This window comes from Urocampus carinirostris, chromosome 15, assembly GCF_059441175.1.
Source record: "Urocampus carinirostris isolate Australia breed hairy pipefish chromosome 15, RoL_Ucar_1.0, whole genome shotgun sequence".
Lineage (NCBI taxonomy): Eukaryota > Metazoa > Chordata > Actinopteri > Syngnathiformes > Syngnathidae > Urocampus > Urocampus carinirostris.
In genome coordinates, this window is record NC_142363.1 from 11,910,521 (window position 1) to 11,930,063 (window position 19,543).

A 19,543-nucleotide genomic window follows, 5' to 3' on the forward strand; every position below is an offset into this window, starting at 1 on the left:
CTGCTTTCAATGGGGATCTAATCCCGCTGAAAACCTGCTGAGTGCTTTTTAGTCTGGATTTAGCTTTAAACAAGATTGAACTGAATGAATAGGTTAAGACGGTTTGGTTTTTACGAGGGTCAAAGGTGGGAGATGAAGAAACGAGATTGTTGCTTTTGCCTTTTGGGAGAATTCTTGCTCTGGGAACATAAATGGAAGCTTCTCATGGCCTGTCAGTTTAATGATGAAAAATGTAGTGAGAGGGGGGAAAATATTCTGGCCAGAATAAAAAAAAACTGTCAGCTTTGCGGAACAGGGGCTCCCAACTTACTCTGTGACAGTGTGCCACTCAAAACATAGACACATAAAAATGTAATTTGGCCTGATTCAACTTCTAAAGTCTGTCAAACTTGAAACTTATGCATGACTTGGCGAGTAAAAACCAATCTGAATTTGTTCAATACATTTGGAATAATGTTGCACAATCATTATGTTCATAGGTGGAAGTGGGAGGAGCACAAACCACTACCGTGCTGGACAATTTGATCTCACAAACTGAGTATGAATTGGCTGTTACACCAATTTACGATGAGGGTCCTGGCAACACCATGTTGGGTGTAGGAATCACAGGTAAGAATGGTGATTTAATACATTTTGCCTATATTCCACTCTCTTAGAGGTTATCTCAGCATCATACTATATTTGACGGTTCCAGAAACACTGATTTGCACAGTGCATTTCTTTCTGCATTCTGATAGGTTAAACCAAAGGTCTCCAATGTGGTGCCTGTAGGCACCAGGGTTACCCATAAGGAGAGCTGAGGTGCCCGAGGACCTGTTCTAAAAACAGCTCACCCATGCTGGGGCATCGCTATTTTCTAATAAAATTATTTTTTAGTGGTTGACAGAGATTATTTAAGCCCAATCACAAAAATGTACCTAGTAATAACATAGTAACAACATAATATTAACATGACAAGTTAGTTTATTGTTTTTTTTTTGTTATTTTAGAAATGCATATCAAACTGGGTGCTATTTGCGCTAATTATTAACAAAAATAGCTCTTGGCTTGAAAAAAAGTTGGAGATCCCAGGGTTAAACAGTCTCTCCACATTTTCACCTTTGCAGTTTAATATGTAAACATACTTAAAAGAGTTTTTCCAGTATTTGGTTTTCTGTTTATGTCTTTCGCAATGTTATTGACTCATAGGTGAAGAATTGCAGAGACTGTCTAACCTATCGGAATGCAGAAGAAAATGCACGATGTAAATTAGTTTTTTTGGCACTGTCAGTTAAACTAGTACGATAATGAGCTCTAATGTCTTTTTAAACATCATCTGTATCGCTGGTGGTCAAGTGGTAAAAAGTCATCGCCCCCACCACCGGAACGCGGATTTGAATCCCATCACTTTGTGATTTGGGTCAGCAATGATTATTAATTGATAAATCTCTACCCAAAAATGGTGCCGTAAAACCTTGTGTAGTAATGCATATCTATTAATACTGTATGCACTCCAATTAGTATCCACCGTATTCTGTGGTAAATAAGGCAGACTTTCAAATTTCTGGCCAATTTGGGGGTTTTGTGTGTACCTTATAGTTCGGAAAATACGGTACAAAGAGCCAGAAGTCTGAATAGCTTTTTAACTTCAATCTTGCAGACGTTGTTCCCGCCCCAAAGAACCTCCAATTCTCAGAGGTTACCACGACCAGCTTCAGAGCCAGCTGGGAGCACGGAGCTCCGGACGTGGCCCTCTATCGCATCGGCTGGACAAAGAGGGGAGAGAATAACTTCCAATATGTACGTGTGAACATGTTTCTTAAAAGCAACCTCCATAATGTCTTAGTTTTGGGGCACACTTTTTTCAATGGTAGTAACTCGCAAGAATTTGGACATGTTGTTATGGCAAACTAGTAAAGTTATTACGACAAACCAGTATACTTTAGTATACTTCCTTTGATTGTTACGTTTGGTGTTTCTCTCAAGGCCATTCTTAACAACGATGAGACCACTCAGGTTTTGGAGAACCTGGAGCCTGACACTCCATACGATGTGTCCGTCACCGCTATCTATCCCGATGAGTCTGAAAGTGAAGACCTGCTTGGCACTCAGAGAACATGTAAGACCCCTGATATGAAAACGTGTGATCTTGCGTTCAGTATCCATATCCCGCTAAAAGGTTTTGCTAGATTTTGACTTTGGTGAATATTGCACGTGTGGTCTTTAGTTGAGGTGCGCACATTATAAAATTGTATTTTTGCTTCTGTAGTGCCCAGGAGAAGTGTTCCGTGTAAGTAAACGTGTAAAAAGGAAAACAGTGGTTTTCCCTTTTAAGCAATGAAAGCATGATGTAATCATTTTGGCCAATCTGCACTGTTGTTCATTGGTCAAATATCATCATCATTTTCATCATCATCTTACCATCTCCATTATCATTTTCATCATCATCATCATTATCATCATCGTCATCATGCACATCAAACAAAGAATGTGCTGCTGCTGACTAAGCTGGTTACTTGAAGTGCTATCCAGCGTCCATCTTTGTGAATTTGCCTATCGCTTTTTTCCTTATCTATATGACCTGTTTTCCTTTCTTCCTCTTTTTTAAAAATATTTACCGTAAAAATCTTGTGAATAACACACAGCCACTACATTAGACCCCCTAACACATGGATCACACCATATAATATAGCCAGCTTTAAAACAATGCTTCAATAACTTTGTGGTTGAGAAAAGTTATTTAGTCATTGACTTTGCTTTAAAATTTCAAATGGTTTTAAAAGCTGTAACCTTTAGTAACAAAATCAGAATAATAGTTTATAAAATACTTATGCCATCCTGTTTGTTTTTAACTGCCTAAAATTTAAAAATATTAAAGAAAAACATAGCTAGCAAAAAATGGTTGATTATACGCAAAGAGACGCAACTAGTATCAGTACAAAAAACATCTGAATTTGGTTGAAATTTGGAGAAAAAGAAGACATTAAATAAACCCAAACCACACAATTTTGATGACCAGTTTCAGATAAAATCAACCCGATTCAGTCCAAAGGGGTCTGGTGTTTTCATCTTTTTTTTTTGTTTTTTTTTTGCAAGTGTGTTATTCACAGAGCTTTTTCGGAAGCTAAGTCATGTTAATTGGCTGAAGACAGAATTCAAGTATGCATGTGTTGCCACTCAGGGTCGGCAAGTTCTTGTATTTTAAATCCATCCCATCATTTATCCATCAATCATTTCTACATCCATTCATCCATTGCATTGAGCGGTCCATCAAATAATACAATCTCCAGAAAAGATACCATCCCCTGGATGAGTATTTTTTCTCCTTTAAAATAACGATCCTTGATATTCATATAAAGCATGCACATTCCAATATGTCGTTTGAGAAAAAAAACAAGCATTTGGATTCATTGACGTGTATACAATCAGTCAATGGCCGGAATATCAAGGACAAAGATTTTTTTAAAGGAATGAGGAGGCATCAGCTCTTGACTGAAACGAATAGCAACCATGTTGACAAGGTTTTGACTGTCATGTATGCGTCCTTCAGTGCCTCTAGCTCCTGCTACCAACCTGGTTGTGTACAACGAAACAATCACAACCCTGAATGCCCGCTGGGATCCAGCTTCTGGCCGTGTCCAGAACTACAGGATCACTTATGTTCCCACTGCCGGAGGAAAGTCTCAGACAGTAAGTCAAAACACCAAGTTCGGTTATGCCTATTAAGTCATACATGTTAGTGTACCTGTTAACAAAAGCGAATGTTTACTTCTGAGTTGCTCTGCAAGCGGAGTAGCAAAAGCGGGGGATCATTTTTAATTTGTTTGGAAATGTAATACTTCAAGTAACAGACTGACAAGTTTAGGCTATCACATGTTTAATCTAAAGGTTTGGCAGTGGTTAAATTCTACTATATGGCAGGATGTGAGCCAACTTTGAGCATTTACATTGGCTTTCTCGATTTGTAATTGAATCTCCCTGCTTTGGACTCAGCCTCCCTCAAACAATAATTCTGCTCTGCTCGAAAACAGCGGTTTTACAATATTGCAGCTTACTATAAGAGTCTTAAGTGTTGTAGGGGGCAGGGCTTGAATCTTACCCCAATGGGGAAAGGTTTGCTCATTCAAAGTGTTAATGTTCCAATATTCCCATTTTTCCAAAGTTGGTTGGTTGGATCTCTTAACCAATAGGGTTGTTGGGGCACCATTTCCTGTGATGTGTATTCAGCAATAACAGCCTAGTGGTGCCCATTACTCTCCAGGCCAACATATGAAAAAATATTCTTGAAAATAGAATTATCTTATATGGCAGATGGCAGATACCTTTACTATTTAAAAAAATATTTTGTAGCAAAATTATACTTACAATCAACATTTTCTGCCATCTGGACTTTAACCTCTTTATGAGGCATATTTTTCTTTTTTTGCAGGATTTTAAGATATAGGCAAATAAGAAAAACTTTAAATGTAGATTTTCATTTTAAGGATGATTTTTTTTTTCAACATTCCAGTAAAAATAAGTTTAAATACAGAAAGATAGGATTAATAGTACCTAAAAGTTTTAACCATTGGGGTAAGTGTTTTTGGAGTTGGAAGCATTGAAAAATGGGTACTTTAATTAATCGACTTATTCTGAAAAGTTTTGTTACTGTTAAATGTTAATGCACTACTTTTCATTGCTATATTGTTAAGATTCATTTTTTTTCATTACATTATTACAACTTAGCCCTATCTTGTAATCATTTATCCTGACATCAATGACAACAAAGACAATTCAGTTCAATTAATCATTTGTCAACACAATTACCTATTTGTCCTTTTTGATTACACAATTTTCAAATCAAATAAAATAATTGATCATAAATGACTCCTATGTCCCTTACAGGTGCAAATTGGAGGAAAGAAAACCAGTCTGTTAATGCCCAAACTCACCCCTGACACTGAATATTCCATCAGCGTGGTTGCAGTTTATCCCCGAGGAGTTAGCAAAGAACTCGTCGGACTTGGCAGGACCAGTAAGATTTCTTTTATTACGTGGATTCTGTACAAGTATGAACAGGAACAAGCCTCATTGACTTTTTATAGCTTAAGGAGGCGTCTGCGGCTTGTGCCAAAAACAATTAGAATTAGAATGATCACACGTTCACAGTGAATTGTTTTGTTTTGCCCCAGAGCCTCTGGGTGCTGTCAGGAACCTGCGTGTTACCGACCCCACAACTAGCACCCTTAATGTCGATTGGGAGCCTGCTGAAGGCAATGTGCGCCAATATAGAATCTTCTACCAACCTGCAGCTGGAGGCCAGGAAGACATGGTAAGCAGGTTACTACCAAACATCATTAAAATATACAAAAGGAACCTCAATATAAACATTTTTTTTCCATTAAAACCTTTCGTCATGCATTTACGCTTGTCAAAGTGCAATAATCCTTTTGAGTGAGATTGAGTCGCTTATTTAGCATTTGGAAAAAATCGACCAAAGTTTGTAAAACAGAATTAACGCCTAAGATACTTTAATGCTAGTAATATTCCTTTGAACGTCTGAGTAAAAATGTGGAAATTGAAAGGATCAAATAAGAGAACTTGCTTGAGCAGCTTTGGCTGACGACTGCTTTCAATTTAGTTCATGAGGATTCTTTGAAAACTCATCTCATCTCATCTCATCAGCTGCACCGCTTATCCTAAGTAGGGTCGCGGGGGTGCTGGAGCCCATCCCAGCAATCATCGGGCAGTGGGCAGGGGACACCCTGAACTGGTTGCCAGCCAATCGCAGGGCACACGGGGACAGACACCTCACTCGCTCATTCACACCTAGGGACAATTTGGACCGGCCAATTCACCTGAAATGCATGTCTTTGGAATGTGGGAGAAAACCGGAGTGCCCGGAGGAAACCCACGCAAGCACGGGGAGAACATACAAACTCCGCACAGGAAGTCTGGAGCCGGATTTGAACCCACGACAGGTTCCCATGACATGAACTGTGCCGCACAAGCGCTAACCACTGCGCCGCTGTGCTTCTTTGAAAACTATTGTTAAATATTTTGCCTTTTATGTGAAAATTGGCAAAGTTTGAAATCATTGTATTTGCACATGATTTATTTGTACTTTTCATATATCTAATCTACATATGTCAATTTCATGGCCTGTGGCAGGATGTGGCCCACAACAAGGTTTCCCAAGGCCCCAGAGATGATCTTGCACTTTATTGTATTTTAATCCAATTATATATAAAAATATTTCAGTTGACTGAATTTTTGTAAATATTATTTTTGGTTGAAGTCAATTTATCACATTTTTGCTAAAATACAACATAAGGCCTACCGATGGTACCTGAATAATAACGGTTCCTTTATTAAATCTTCATGTTATGTGGATTTTAATATCAACGAAATTAGTATTTTTTACTGACAGACGGATACACAAATAAACATTTATCTATCTGATCCTATTACAAATAATAGGTTCAATTAGGCTAACATGACAAAATGTGTCATTTTAACAAAAGTTCAACATTCCAACCACCCCCAGCTAATAGCCAATTTTTTGGGACTTTACATTTTATTGACTTTTACACACCTTATCTAATACTTGAATACAGTAAAATGTATGCATTGTTACCAAAAAATATTAAGGGAACTATTAAAAATCGACAGTTACGATTATAACCAAGATATTGCTGCTGGAATTAGTGCCCCCATATTGGCATCAGTTCCTAGTATGACCCACTTTAGCCAAGCAATAAATAAAACTGATTAATGCTTCTAGAATAAGTTTGTAAAGTTAATGCAAAAAAAAACTATCTTAGAATTGATGTAACCTTTTATCTGGATCCTCCTTTTTTCCCTTAAACCACTTTTCAATTTAATGAGGCTCCCTCCACTCTCAGATCTTTTTTCTCAAAGTACATCCTTTGTTGTGACTTATTCAGGTCCAAGTATCAGGCAGCACATTCAACACCGTGCTGAGAGGCCTCCAGTCTGATACGGTCTACACCGTGACTGTGGTTCCTGTGTACTCTGTCGGGGAAGGACTGCGCATGTCCGAAAACGGCAAAACACGTAAGTTTGACTGGTGAATGAAAAGTAGTAGAATTGAATAAAAATGTATTTACAATAGTTTATCAATGTTTCAACCTAATTGGGTAACAATTTTTTTGTTGTTGACCATCTTAGTATGATGTTCAATGAACACCTATACTCTTTATTTTTGCCTTTATAGTGTTCAAGAGGGGTGGTGTGGAGTGTAAGTAAACATTAGTGAAAAGCATGCTTTGTTTTCATACTGAACAAGTTCGTTGCCAATTGGCCATTATCATTATCATCGTCATCATCATTGTTCTTCTAACTTTCATCATCGTCGTCATTATAAGCATCAACGTCATCATTATTGTCCATCTCATCATCATTATCATCATCATGTGCGTTGTGAATTACCTTTTTTAAAATTAATTCCGTCATCCAGTCATCTTTTCACCATCTACCTATTGCATTCAGCAATCCATCTATTAATCAGTGATCACTCTATGCTTAATGTGGCAATTGTTGATATTCATACGTATGCACGTTCACCATCTTGTGTTCTACACAATTTTTAAAATGGTTGGTAGATTTACAAGATCAAAGTCAATAAAAGATCAAGCATTGCATCCTTGTTAACCCAATAATAAAGCAATTGCTCATGCTCTGTGAAATAACAATCATACTCATATGATTGTGTTAACTATATGCGTGCATGCGTTCCCCACCACTTTAATGACACCACCACTTCAGAGGCCAACAGTCTCATTTCACATTGTTGAAATCAGGAAACTACTCGCCCACTAGAGAGAACTCAGTAAATATTTCGTCTATGGTCTCATTTGGCCAACCTACTTGGGATTTATTATTGGAACGTTGAGTGCCACTTCAGACACATTCTGGTGAAAATACTAATCTAAGTAATAGTAGTACAAGTAGTACTACTACTAAGTAGTTCCCTCTACAGTTATTTATGATATTTTTACATTAAGATACAGTATATAATTCAAAAGCGTTTTGTTTTTTTCTTAAAATCGTATGAAACACAGTTTTCTATTTTCAGTGTCAATATTCTTGTTGCAAATTAACACCAAGCAGGGATAGGCTGCACCATACAAGTATGAGCTTCCATCATGAAAACCAAAACCTTGATGTCTATCTTTGCAAATCGGCCAAATTATTTTGTTCATAACCCCCAAATATTGACAATTTGTATTCTGAGCAGCAGAATTAGCAAATCGGTAAGTGAGGATTAAATCAGTTCCAAATTACCGACCCCCACATTTATATAATTCAGCATTTTTTGGGGTGATGCCTAGGAAAAAAACTGAGCTGGCAACCTTAAGTGGCGTCTTCTTTCTTTACAGTGATATTGGCCATTTTCAGGTTGGAATCATGGGCGGTGGTCATATTAGTGGTGGACCTGGGGCATTGAGTGATTGCTCTCCAAAAGGGAGAAGGACATTGGGTGGGGCTTAAATGAATAAGGGCGTTTATACTCTTTATGGCTGTAGACTCACTTGAATAAGGTGCCTGCTATCATTTCCGTTTAATTCAAATAGTCTGTAGTATTTAAGTGTTTTCTTAACCTTGGACTTTTATGTGCCACTAATCCAACTTTATGCTTGAAAAAACAGACTTCAACTTTGCACTTTTGTTGACTAGGCAGCTGTTATATAGTAAGCTACAGTTCTTTTAATCCGTCTCCTCCAACATCAGGATCTTCCCTAACCTTTCACTAACTTTATTGTGCTTTAAAACCTCAAAAGGGGCTTTAAGCACGGAAGTACTCTCGGTATTTTTCACCCGCTGTGTTTCTTTCCTTTGCGTTTATAGGTTTATAATAGAGGAGTGGAACAAAAGCTAAACATGTGCTTGACATTTTTTGAATGCTTGTACACCTTTTGCATCCTATTCATTCACGTTTAAGGCACTGAGAGGAAATTGATAGCAAGATTGCGAGGCAAAGTGTTAACAATAAACACAAATGGATTTGTCGCATTTTACCATGTGGTTTTAAACTTTGGTTTGGGACCTCGGGTGAGGTGGTGACGCACACCCGGTCATGTGATCCATGGTGCCACACACCTTGAAGCCACTGTTGACTACAGGGAAATTGTTGCGCTCAGTAGTTGGCTTGTGACTGTTGGCGACGTTACATTCTTTAATTTGTTCCTCTCCAGCCCCCCACATAAGCTACTTACGCGGAATCTATTAGCTGCTGTTATCATTTGGTGCACTAGGTAAATAAAGCGTGCAGAGTCTTTTGTTGTCACTCGGGTTCCACAGCTAGTAATGCAAGTGAAAGCCACTGAGCCTCTTTTTAGTTTGGTTTGTCAAACTTTTACTGGGTTTTTAGTAGCCTCTCCAGCGAACCAGTACGTTTAGACCAGGGGTAGGGAATCTGTGTCTTGCGAGCCATAAATGGCTCTTTTCATGAGTACATGTGGCCCGGTAAGAAACTGTTAGAAGCGCAAATTCTTCCGTCACATTACTAATCTGGTAAGCTGATTGATGGTTTGGTGTGTGCACTGCCGAAGCAACTCCAATCATGCACTATGTTCGGTATAGCATATAAAAGGAACTGTTTTAACCAAGGTTTCACACCAAGAAACTGGCTGTACATCTCTAAAGAATTGTTTGTATGGAATCTCATTAAATAATAAATGTTAACTGTTGAGACACTTGATGATAAAAACCCAGAAAACAAACTGTTATTTCCAACAGATGCTAGCCAAGCACACAGAACAATTTTATTGGGTGAGCTTCCCTCCTACACGCGCCGACTGTGCTGAAGAAAAAACCTCCATTAACTTTTCGTTTGCCATTTTTTGTGACATATTTACAGAAGAACTGTGCTTTGCAGTTTGTTTAAAAAACATTGTTTACTAACTGAAGACCCAAACTGTGTGAGGGAGACAAGTTTAAAGTATTATATTTGTTGATATGGGACACAGTGTTGGGCATTATTATTATTATTATTTCATGAATTTATCAAATCTTCTAACATCACACAGTGAAATAAAAATCACTGAAAAATTAGCTTTTCTCTAGAGAGCAGATTTGGTAGTTTATTGAATTTTGCCTTAAAGTATATGATGTGGCTCTTCCCCCAGCCCCCTATAGGTCTTTTGGTCAAAAAGGTTCCTGACCCCTGGTTTGGACTGTGGCCTAGCCCAGCTCTGACCAAATCCAGCTAGCCACCAGCTCTTTGACCTGTTGCCCTCAGGTCCCTCAAAACCAGGACTAACAGGCTGAGACAGAAAATCCATTTCGCTCTGGCTACCAGTTGTTATACTGTCTCGCTTGCCAAAATGCATTTATGTCAACGCCAAGAATTAGTTTTATGTATTTTTCACAGTGCCATCCTATTGGGATTCTGTAACGCAACTTTTTTAATAATGCATACGTTTCGACTCCAATCTCTGACAAGAGACATCCAGTGGTGAATTATTACAAAATCTTACCCAAATAGAAAGCTGGGTTGTTATTAAATTCCCCATAAAGGTAGTTTGAATTATGTCTGCAGTAAAATTAGAATAACACTTTTTTTTAACTGATGGAGTTCAATACCCCCTTTAACCACGGAAAAAGCATTTTACTGGCTGGTGCACATTTCGGTAACAGGAAATAAATTGGATATCATGTCCAAAAATGGAACCAGTCAGCTTGCACTACAATTTTTACCGTCTATTTGCCTTCCAGCATCTTGTCTCAAATGTTTTGGCATCCCTAATAATATGAATTAGATTCAACAAAAGGAGGACGATCAATTTATAAATAATTGCAGATTTCAAAAGTCTGCCTTACAACGTTTGTCCTTGTACGTAATGTTTTTTTTCTAGTTGGCTCCAGAAAACATCTGTGGATTACTGGTGTAGGAACTAACTTGTCTGCTTTGTCTCATCTCTCTGTACAAACACTTGCACTGCTGCCCTTTCACCTTTCTCCGTCATCACTCTCCTTCTATCTTAACTTTTCAACACTCCTGACCTCCTACTTCATTATCCTGATCCTTTTCTGCTCTCAACCGCTTTCCTGCCATCCACCGTTATCGGCCTTGCAGTGGAGCGTCAGCCTGTGAGGAACATTCAAGTATTCAACCCTACCATCAACAGCCTGAACGTCCGCTGGGAGCACGCCACTGGCCCGGTTCTGAAGTACCGGGTGGTCTATTCTCCAGTAACTGGTGCCAAGCCCGCTGAGTCGGTGAGTTTCTGGCAAAGTAGTGGGCAAGAATGTTTGAAATATATTCTTACGGCCCAACAACGTTCAAAGCTAAGCAGTGTGCTTACTAAATGGCATTTCTTAATACTTGTACATCGGCCTGAACTGTAAACCAGGGCTGAAATCTTTAATTTACTCAGGGCTGTATGTGACATCTGGAAGGAATGCTTCAACATCTTGCTCGGAAGGAATTAGGAATATGTAAACAACTTTTAAAGTTGTACTTGATGTGAAGCTGGATCTACCGTTTTCACTTATTGGTGAGGGTGTCGCAACTGAGGTGTGCCGTGTTCTATGACTCTAGAACAATATGGACTATTTCTGACTTAGTTGACAGATTTACCTGTCGCTGGTCTTGATATTCCCCAGAAGTAAAGCTACAGCAGTTCCGTTCTCATGCAACTGTGTATATTGTGTGCGAGACGTGGCCTTCAAAGCTTTCAAACAAGCTCCCCGATATCAAAAGAAGATTTGGCTCTTCCTTTTTCTCGGTGTTGACAGCTGTGGGACCATTGAGTAAGAGGGAGTCGCTGTAGAGAATGTACAAAACACGTGGGAGGGAGGGTGAAAGGTCTTTGTGGGAACAGTAGGCAAGAGGATGTCATGTCATGTAGATACTCTTCACCTTTGTTCATTTGCTTTAAGAGAATGTTTGGTCAAGTCAGTAATGCACAGCAGACAAAATTACTCTTCCTTCCATAAAAGGAGGAGGGAGTGGCAGAGGAAAAAATAGAATATTTACAATTTATACTGCTGGAGATGAGTGTTTGCAAATTAGGATCTTGTTTGAGAAGACCAAGGAGAAGACAAAGATAAATTACCAGTAATAAAAGAAACTACGAATAATATATATTATGAATCTCAAATTAAGGGGCACCGTATAAAGAGGGTAAGGCAATATTATTTTAATTTATATTGCAAATACACTGCTTTCAAATTCTGCCATGGATATTGTCAAATGTCATTAGTAGTGAATCCTTTCCCTAGTTTTTTTGACCAAATCTTAGGAACAAAGGATCCAAAACGTCCAAATACTGGAAACATAAATAAAAAGAAATTAAAGATATCAAAATAAGAAAAATAAAACCTATGCATGTGAAAAATAGAAAAAATACAATGTAAACCGGCTATTAAAAACAAGTGTCTAATACCTGAATGTATTCCACGGCCATAGGGTCTGGAGAATGAAATTAACAACTATGAGAACATACCTTTTCATGTATTTATTTGTTATTTAAATTATGTAGTTTTTTATTTGTATTTTACCTATGAATTCCAGTTAGTTTAATCTGTATTTTCTTGTGTTTGAATGCAGCTTTTGGTCCCAGGGACCTCTACTACGGCCCTGCTGCCAGATTTGCTCCCGGACACTGATTACGATGTCGCAGTTGTTGCCGTATATGCCGATGGTGATGGAGTCACTATCAGCGACAACGGCAAAACACGTACGAAACTTGTACCTACAACGCTGGCATGAACTGAAAAAGCCCAGATGGAATCATTCATGCAACAATACTTTGATAATACAGTGATTGATGTTATGACAAAGACACTAAAACATTCATATAACGCAGGTCCACGTGCCGGCCCTAGAGATATGGTTGTGTATGACCCAACTACATCCTCGCTCTCCGTGAGCTGGGTACATGCTGAAGGCCCAGTCACGCAATACCGCATCACCTACGCCCCATTGACAGGAGACCCCATTGAGGAATATGTAAGTATTCAAAGAACACTGAGAATACAATGACATTTTGTTTGATATATATTGCACCTTTCTACAAAAAAGCCGTTTTGAAATTTCTGAATTCCTTGTAAAATATTTAAACCTCTTTGTTAAAGCTTTCAAGATAGCTACTTTAATTCAAAAGTTACACAGTTTTAAAGTTTTACCTCTGAGTAAACACGTTTCAACTCACAGTGCTACTGCTTTAAGGCTCAAGTTAAACAATGTTAAAGAGTCATCACAGAGTTGTAGCTCTAAAACTTAAATACCTGGTTGCAGATTCTCTTGGTTAACGGTTGGTTTATTTTTCTCAAATCTCTTGCAGACAACAGTCCAAGGGAACCGAAACAATGTGGTTCTGCAAAACCTTTTTTCTGATACACCTTACCACATCAAGGTCACGGCCATTTATGCTGAAGGACCAGGAGGAGAGCTAGAAGGAGATGGTCGCACAGGTACGGACTATCTAGGCTGTGCTTCCACAGGAGGTTCTAATTGCCTAAGGGAGAGAGCTAGAGAACTATTCAGATTCATTGCCTGGAATCACCAACAATTTTTAAAATTTACAACAGAAGTAAAAAAGTATGGTTTATCGACTTGATTAGAATTCTCATTATTTCCAAATAAAATGGTTTGGACTTTGTGTTACACATGCAAAAACAAATGAGGAGTTAGTGTCAGAGAATTTCCAAATCGCTGACATCCGGAAAGACTTGCCCCTAACAGTACTGTAGATCTGACAAGCATGAGATTCCATTTAGCCTTAAATATGTTTCATTCTTCTAGTTTGCCATACTTTCTATATTTTACAATCAATGATATGGTAGTGTATCTGTAAATTGTACTGTACAATAATTTTACCTGATTTTATTCACAGCTGCTATAATTGGACCCAGAAACCTTCGAGTGTCTGACGAATGGTACACTCGCTTCAAGGTCTCCTGGGACCCCGTTCCTTCAAGGGTTACAGGATACAAGCTTATTTACCAGCCTGAAGGTCTGATTATACTGTTCTCGACAGAAGTACTTTGGTAAATATCTGCATATTGTGGACAATGGGTCTCAATTCCGTTTACTCCCAGGCTCTGATGAGTCTGAAGAGGTGTTTGTGGGTGACGTTACTACCCACCAACTGAACAACCTGACACCAGGAACCACCTATGATCTAAAGGTTTTGGCACAGTACAGCACAGGAGTCAGTGAACCTCTGATTGGACAGGGCACTACATGTAAGTCTTGGCTGTTTAGAGCTCCAAATGTTATCTGTGATGGCAGTCAAACATGTTTTGGTTCCTTTTCAGTGTACCTGAATGTGACTGACTTGATAACATATAACGTTGGCTATGACACCTTCTGCATCCGCTGGACTCAGCACAGAGGTGCAACATCCTACAGGCTCAAAGTCCAACCAGTCATTCGTGAGTGCATCAACATTTTCTCATTGAGGAACTTGTTATATAGTTTGTTGCATAGTTTGATCTTTTTTTGTTTCCCAATTTAGCGTCTCGTGGTGGAGCTCATGAGATCACTGTCAAAAGCACTGCTAGTAGTTACTGCTTTGACGGCTTGGACCCTGACACAGTCTACACAGCCACTGTGTACACTCAGACTCCCAGTATGGAAGGGCCTGGTGTCAGTGTAAAGGAACGGACAAGTATGTTGCCATTGTAGGCTTTTAACTCCTTAACTGCCAGCAGGTTTAAATGCGTCTTTGACGTTTATAGCGGTAAATGGCGGCTAATTTAGGAGGGATTGAAGTATTTTGGCAGTGAAGGTGTCAAATGTTAATACAATTTCCTCTAAAATAGTATGGTTTCTGATTATGTTAATGTTTTTTTTTGCTATAGTGGTTAAACCTACAGAGGCCCCAACCGAGCCACCCCCTCCTCCTCCACCGGCAACAGTTCCAGCGGCAATTGACGGTGAAAAACAATTTCACATATTAAATAATGATACAAATCCTCAAGACTTTCTGTAATTAATCACTTACGTGATCGAATCATAGTGTGCAAAGGTGCCAAGGCTGATGTGGTCTTCCTCATTGATGGCTCCTGGAGTATCGGAGACGAGAGCTTCCACAAAGTCATCCAGTTCGTCAAAAGCATGACTAGCGCTTTTGATGTCATCAGCCCCTATGGCATGCAGGTCAGAAATATTTCTCTGGTTTCTGTTGTGAAAGAACGTTTCAAACATAATTTTGTTTCGGTAATGAAGAATGTGAGGAACTAAAAAAATGCAGTTATAAGGGAAAATGAAAGAGAAGGCTGACAGGCTGAATTAAAAGCAGACCTGAATATAAGCCTCACCCAGTACATTTTTGAAGGAAAAAACATTTTGTACATACATAAGCCGCACCTGACCATAAGCCGCAGGTGCCCACATTGAAACATGAGATATTTACAAACAAAGACCATATACAGAAGGTTTTAACGATATACCGCACCTTAACCCCTCAACGTTCCGCCAGCCCGCCGGTGGGCCGCCGGACTTTTAATAAACAAATAGGTGTCTGTACGATGTCACCAGTCACTGGAATACGCCATGCCACAGATGATTGGAAAGCTTAAACTCTTGAAATTCAATATATGGGGACCATTTCAAAATATACTCATCAGAGTAACATCGCTATCAGTCTGAAACAAGATACCCGAAAACTACAAAACCGGTAAACTCAATAATACGTTCACTGGCCGTCTTAACTTCTTTGAATGTCAGCGAGAAGGGCTTTGTTACATCAATGGCAATCCATGGAATCAAACCGTGTAAAATATTTACTCTAAAACACACGATAATGCTGACAGATACATAGAAATCCGCCTTAAACATTTTGCTTCATTGGACCTTGATACTTGTAGTACATTTGTTTACCCACATTATTTACGTTTAAAAGTAAACAGACAGGTAAAATGATTCTTAATATGGTAGTTAGCCCTCCCCTTTGGATTGACACATTTTCCATGATTAGGGTCTGTTCATGCTAGTTTTATACATGCACAAAGTGCGAAGTTACATTAAACTTGGGTCTTCCTTGACACATATATTACACCTGTCTCACTTCTACGTTTACTGCCCGGGCATCCCTTGCGGCCATAAGAAAAAATGCATCAATTAGCTGCATCATTGCATAAGCCTCAGGGTTTAAAGCTTGGGGAAAAAAGTTGCGGATTATAGTCCGACTGTTACAGTAATCATTTTGACTGCTATTAAGTAATGAGGATTAATATTGAATGGCATATACAATATCAATAATATACAATAACCTGAGTTGACGGTTTGATTTGGACAAAAAAGTGTAAAATAGTCACAAAATTGGCTTGTGTGTAATTTTGAAAAAAAAAAAAGCTCAATCTTGATAAGACCAATAAAGTGGAACACAACATAATATATGAAATAAGGCATTCACATTTTAAGCTTTACATAACTTTCTTCACATTTAACAGGTTGGATTTGTGCAGTACAGTGATGATGCTCAGACCGAGTTCAAACTCAACACATACCATGACAAGGGTGTGGTGGTTTCAGCTTTGCAGAATGTACGCTACAGAGGAGGAAACACCAAGACAGGTACTCAAGTTCAAATCTTTATTTCTAATGTGAAGTTATTGAGTGACTGTGCTGATCCCTGCTTCCTTATCCAGGCATCGCGCTGAAGCACGTGTACGATAAGGTGTTTAAGTATGATAGCGGCATGAGAAAGAATGTTCCAAAGGTTCTGGTGGTGGTCACTGATGGACGCTCCCAGGATGAGGTCAAGAAGAATGCCCTGCAGCTGCAGCAAGCTGGTACGCGCCAAAGTACTTGCATCTGTGTAGTGCACAAACACAAAACCGTGTTTTCACTTTTTCCATCACAAAGTTGTTTGCAGATTGATAGTTTCAGGAAAAAGTGTGAGAAAGAAAATATAAATTCAGCCTTTTTGTTTTTCAGTTCGTTTGTTTATAGAATTAGGCATTGACTCAAAGTTGTGTAACATCATAGAGCGCTGGTTAATGAAGTCAGGATTTACTGATCAAGGAGTTTGACTTGTTTTCTATTTGTTGATTTTGAGTCCACCGCAGTGGTCCATTTGTCAAATGTTATGTCATCTTCCTCAACTAAATTGCCGGTTGCCTACAGACAAATGGTCCACCTTTTTTTCCACTCATGGTAGCACTAGGCCTGCAACCATGAAATGTGAACCGTTTACTTTTTTATGCGTAAGCTTAAACATCCATATTGTTTTGTGTGGTTGCCCCCTCAGGCTACAGTGTATTTGTGGTTGGTGTGGCTGATGTGGACATGGCAGAGTTGAGAAACATTGGCAGCAAACCCAGTGAAAGACATGTATTTGTGGTCGACGACTACGACGCCTTTGCCAAGATCCAAGACAACCTGATCACCTTCATTTGTGAAACAGCTACCTCAAGTAAGAATGATCATAATGTGACCTTACCTGATCATAACCTTTGTCCTAAACGAAATTGAGGAACAACCCAAAAGAACCTACTTGCATGGACTTTCCAAATACCAGGGAACACCTTATGTTTTTTTTTTCTCAGCAAGAAGTATAGATGAGAAATTTGATTGCTAGTCAATCTGATGACTTGTATTTGTGTCATTACTCAAGCTAAAGCTAAAAAAACTAAATAACGTGAAGCAGTAAGAGGGACTGTGAATATGGGGAGGAAAACGATAAGGCACCTTATCTGCCAAGACGTGTGACTCAAGGTCCATCCTTGCTAAAACAGGACAGCTGGTTACACTTTTTCAACCATGATAAAACAGTTTAAACAAACTGTCAAAAAACAATATTGAGCAAAAAATAGAGTGATCCAATACTTAAGTTAATGTTTTAACATTTTGACTTTTTGCTCCAAAATGACAAAAATTTGGAATTACAAAATCTGTGGGTTATTTCAAAGACAATGACACCGTTTTAGAAAAGTAAAAAATCTTTTTTACTGTACAACCTAATCTTTAAGTGGGTAAACAGGATCCTTGATGAGGGATTCAAAACAACTTGACTGAAAAATGTATTTAATGTATTAAACAAACCGATTTTTATCTGATAATTGAATTAGTATATTGATTTACTTTTGATCCAAATAGTTAGTTAGTTTTTGATCGAACATGTTTTAGAGTCTGATTTTCTAACCTTTCTTCATTTTCTCCTTTGCTTCAGCTTGTCCTCTGATCTACATGAATGGCTACACCACACCTGGTAAGCATCTCATAAACACACATTGACACGTTATTATTTAGTGACGGCTTTCTATGCTTGACTATAATGTTGGTCCATTTTCAGGTTTCAGGATGCTTGAAGCTTTCAACATAACAGATCGCACGTTTGCTGGAATGAATGGTGTGTCCATGGAGCCAGGCTCATTCAACAGCTACATTGCTTACAGACTGCATAAGGATGCCTTCTTGAACCAGCCTACTAAGTAAGAGCAAATGCAAAATCAGTAGATTTTTTGTTGATTTGAGAACATACAATTTAAATCAAAAGAAATGTTTTAAGTGCTGGTATTTCTTTTCCCTTGTAAATTTGCGCTACAAACCTTCTGAAGTATTTTCTAGTTGTTTAAATGAGGTGGAATGGAAATAGGTAGTCAGGAAGAGGGAATGGAAAGACTTTAAACATGTGAGTCATTTGTGAACTCCCAGGGGGTTAACTGCTTATAATTCATCTTTAAAGGTCTTTTTCTGACATACTGCAACATTCCTGTTAGGTCAATCCTGGAGTTTTCAAACTGTTTACTGCATTCCCATTTATGGCTAATAACTGTGCAATTTGGTAACACCAACCAACAGGGAGATTCATCCAGATGGTCTCCCGCCATCCTACACCATCGTTCTACTCTTCCGACTCCTACCAGACACTTCTTCAGATCCTTTTGACATCTGGCAGGTTGCCGACAGAAACAGCAACCCGGAGGTCGGGCTCACCATCAACCGTAAGGCTCTTTTTTTGTCATTTGGGTCCAAAGATGCTTCACATTCAACGTTTACATGGCACTTTACTCATTCACTTCCGTTGATGTCCATAGGTGTCAACAATTCCTTTTAATGGGTTAGGCAGTAAATAAGATGGCTACTAATGAAAATCACGAAATTCATACATTGACTGAAATTTAGAATTTGCCTAGCTCCAAAGATTGCTTTTTTATTTTTCAATGAAGGGCTTTTACCACTGTGCTAATGCACATGTGGTTAGTGCATGCAAATGATTAAGAGCACATACTCAATCCCCCGTAACCTTCTCGTTATCCCCCTCATCCGTTTCTATCCCATGTCTGTGCTTGGCGTGCTGCTTCGTTGTAGCCTTCATCAAAGCGTCCTCTCTTTCCAGCTTCAAGCAAAACAATCTCCTTCTACAACAAGGACACCCGAGGAGAGATCCAGAAAGCCACTTTTAATGAGGAGCAAGTGAAGCGCATTTTCCATGGCAGTTTCCACAAGGTAAACAGGGAAAAGTTGTGTCTTGTTCACAATCAGTTTATTCACGTACTATTTCATCGATCTAAAACATTTGCTTCTATCATTCATGACACTTCAACAGCCAAGCTCTTGTGTTTTTCTTTGTAAAACGCTCTTGAAATCCATTTGCCAGCTGAA

The 19,543-nt window shown here is 38.8% G+C and overlaps 1 protein-coding gene across 1 annotated transcript in view; it reads left to right on the plus strand.

Annotated features, from left to right (window-relative positions):
- The window catches only part of col12a1a (collagen, type XII, alpha 1a), a 78,121-nt gene that overhangs the window by 40,641 nt on the left and 17,937 nt on the right, over positions 1-19,543 (plus strand). The window contains exons 27-51 of the mRNA XM_088355244.1: positions 480-609; positions 1,640-1,779; positions 1,966-2,098; positions 2,249-2,269; positions 3,530-3,669; positions 4,864-4,993; positions 5,151-5,290; positions 6,906-7,035; positions 11,060-11,202; positions 12,536-12,665; positions 12,795-12,937; positions 13,272-13,401; positions 13,824-13,943; positions 14,029-14,175; positions 14,248-14,364; positions 14,448-14,600; positions 14,794-14,868; positions 14,952-15,091; positions 16,387-16,510; positions 16,585-16,728; positions 17,187-17,351; positions 18,108-18,146; positions 18,231-18,369; positions 18,740-18,882; positions 19,278-19,387. Of these exons, the coding sequence (XP_088211370.1) occupies positions 480-609; positions 1,640-1,779; positions 1,966-2,098; positions 2,249-2,269; positions 3,530-3,669; positions 4,864-4,993; positions 5,151-5,290; positions 6,906-7,035; positions 11,060-11,202; positions 12,536-12,665; positions 12,795-12,937; positions 13,272-13,401; positions 13,824-13,943; positions 14,029-14,175; positions 14,248-14,364; positions 14,448-14,600; positions 14,794-14,868; positions 14,952-15,091; positions 16,387-16,510; positions 16,585-16,728; positions 17,187-17,351; positions 18,108-18,146; positions 18,231-18,369; positions 18,740-18,882; positions 19,278-19,387 (3,126 nt within the window). The remainder of the gene's footprint in view (positions 1-479; positions 610-1,639; positions 1,780-1,965; positions 2,099-2,248; positions 2,270-3,529; positions 3,670-4,863; positions 4,994-5,150; positions 5,291-6,905; positions 7,036-11,059; positions 11,203-12,535; positions 12,666-12,794; positions 12,938-13,271; positions 13,402-13,823; positions 13,944-14,028; positions 14,176-14,247; positions 14,365-14,447; positions 14,601-14,793; positions 14,869-14,951; positions 15,092-16,386; positions 16,511-16,584; positions 16,729-17,186; positions 17,352-18,107; positions 18,147-18,230; positions 18,370-18,739; positions 18,883-19,277; positions 19,388-19,543) is intronic.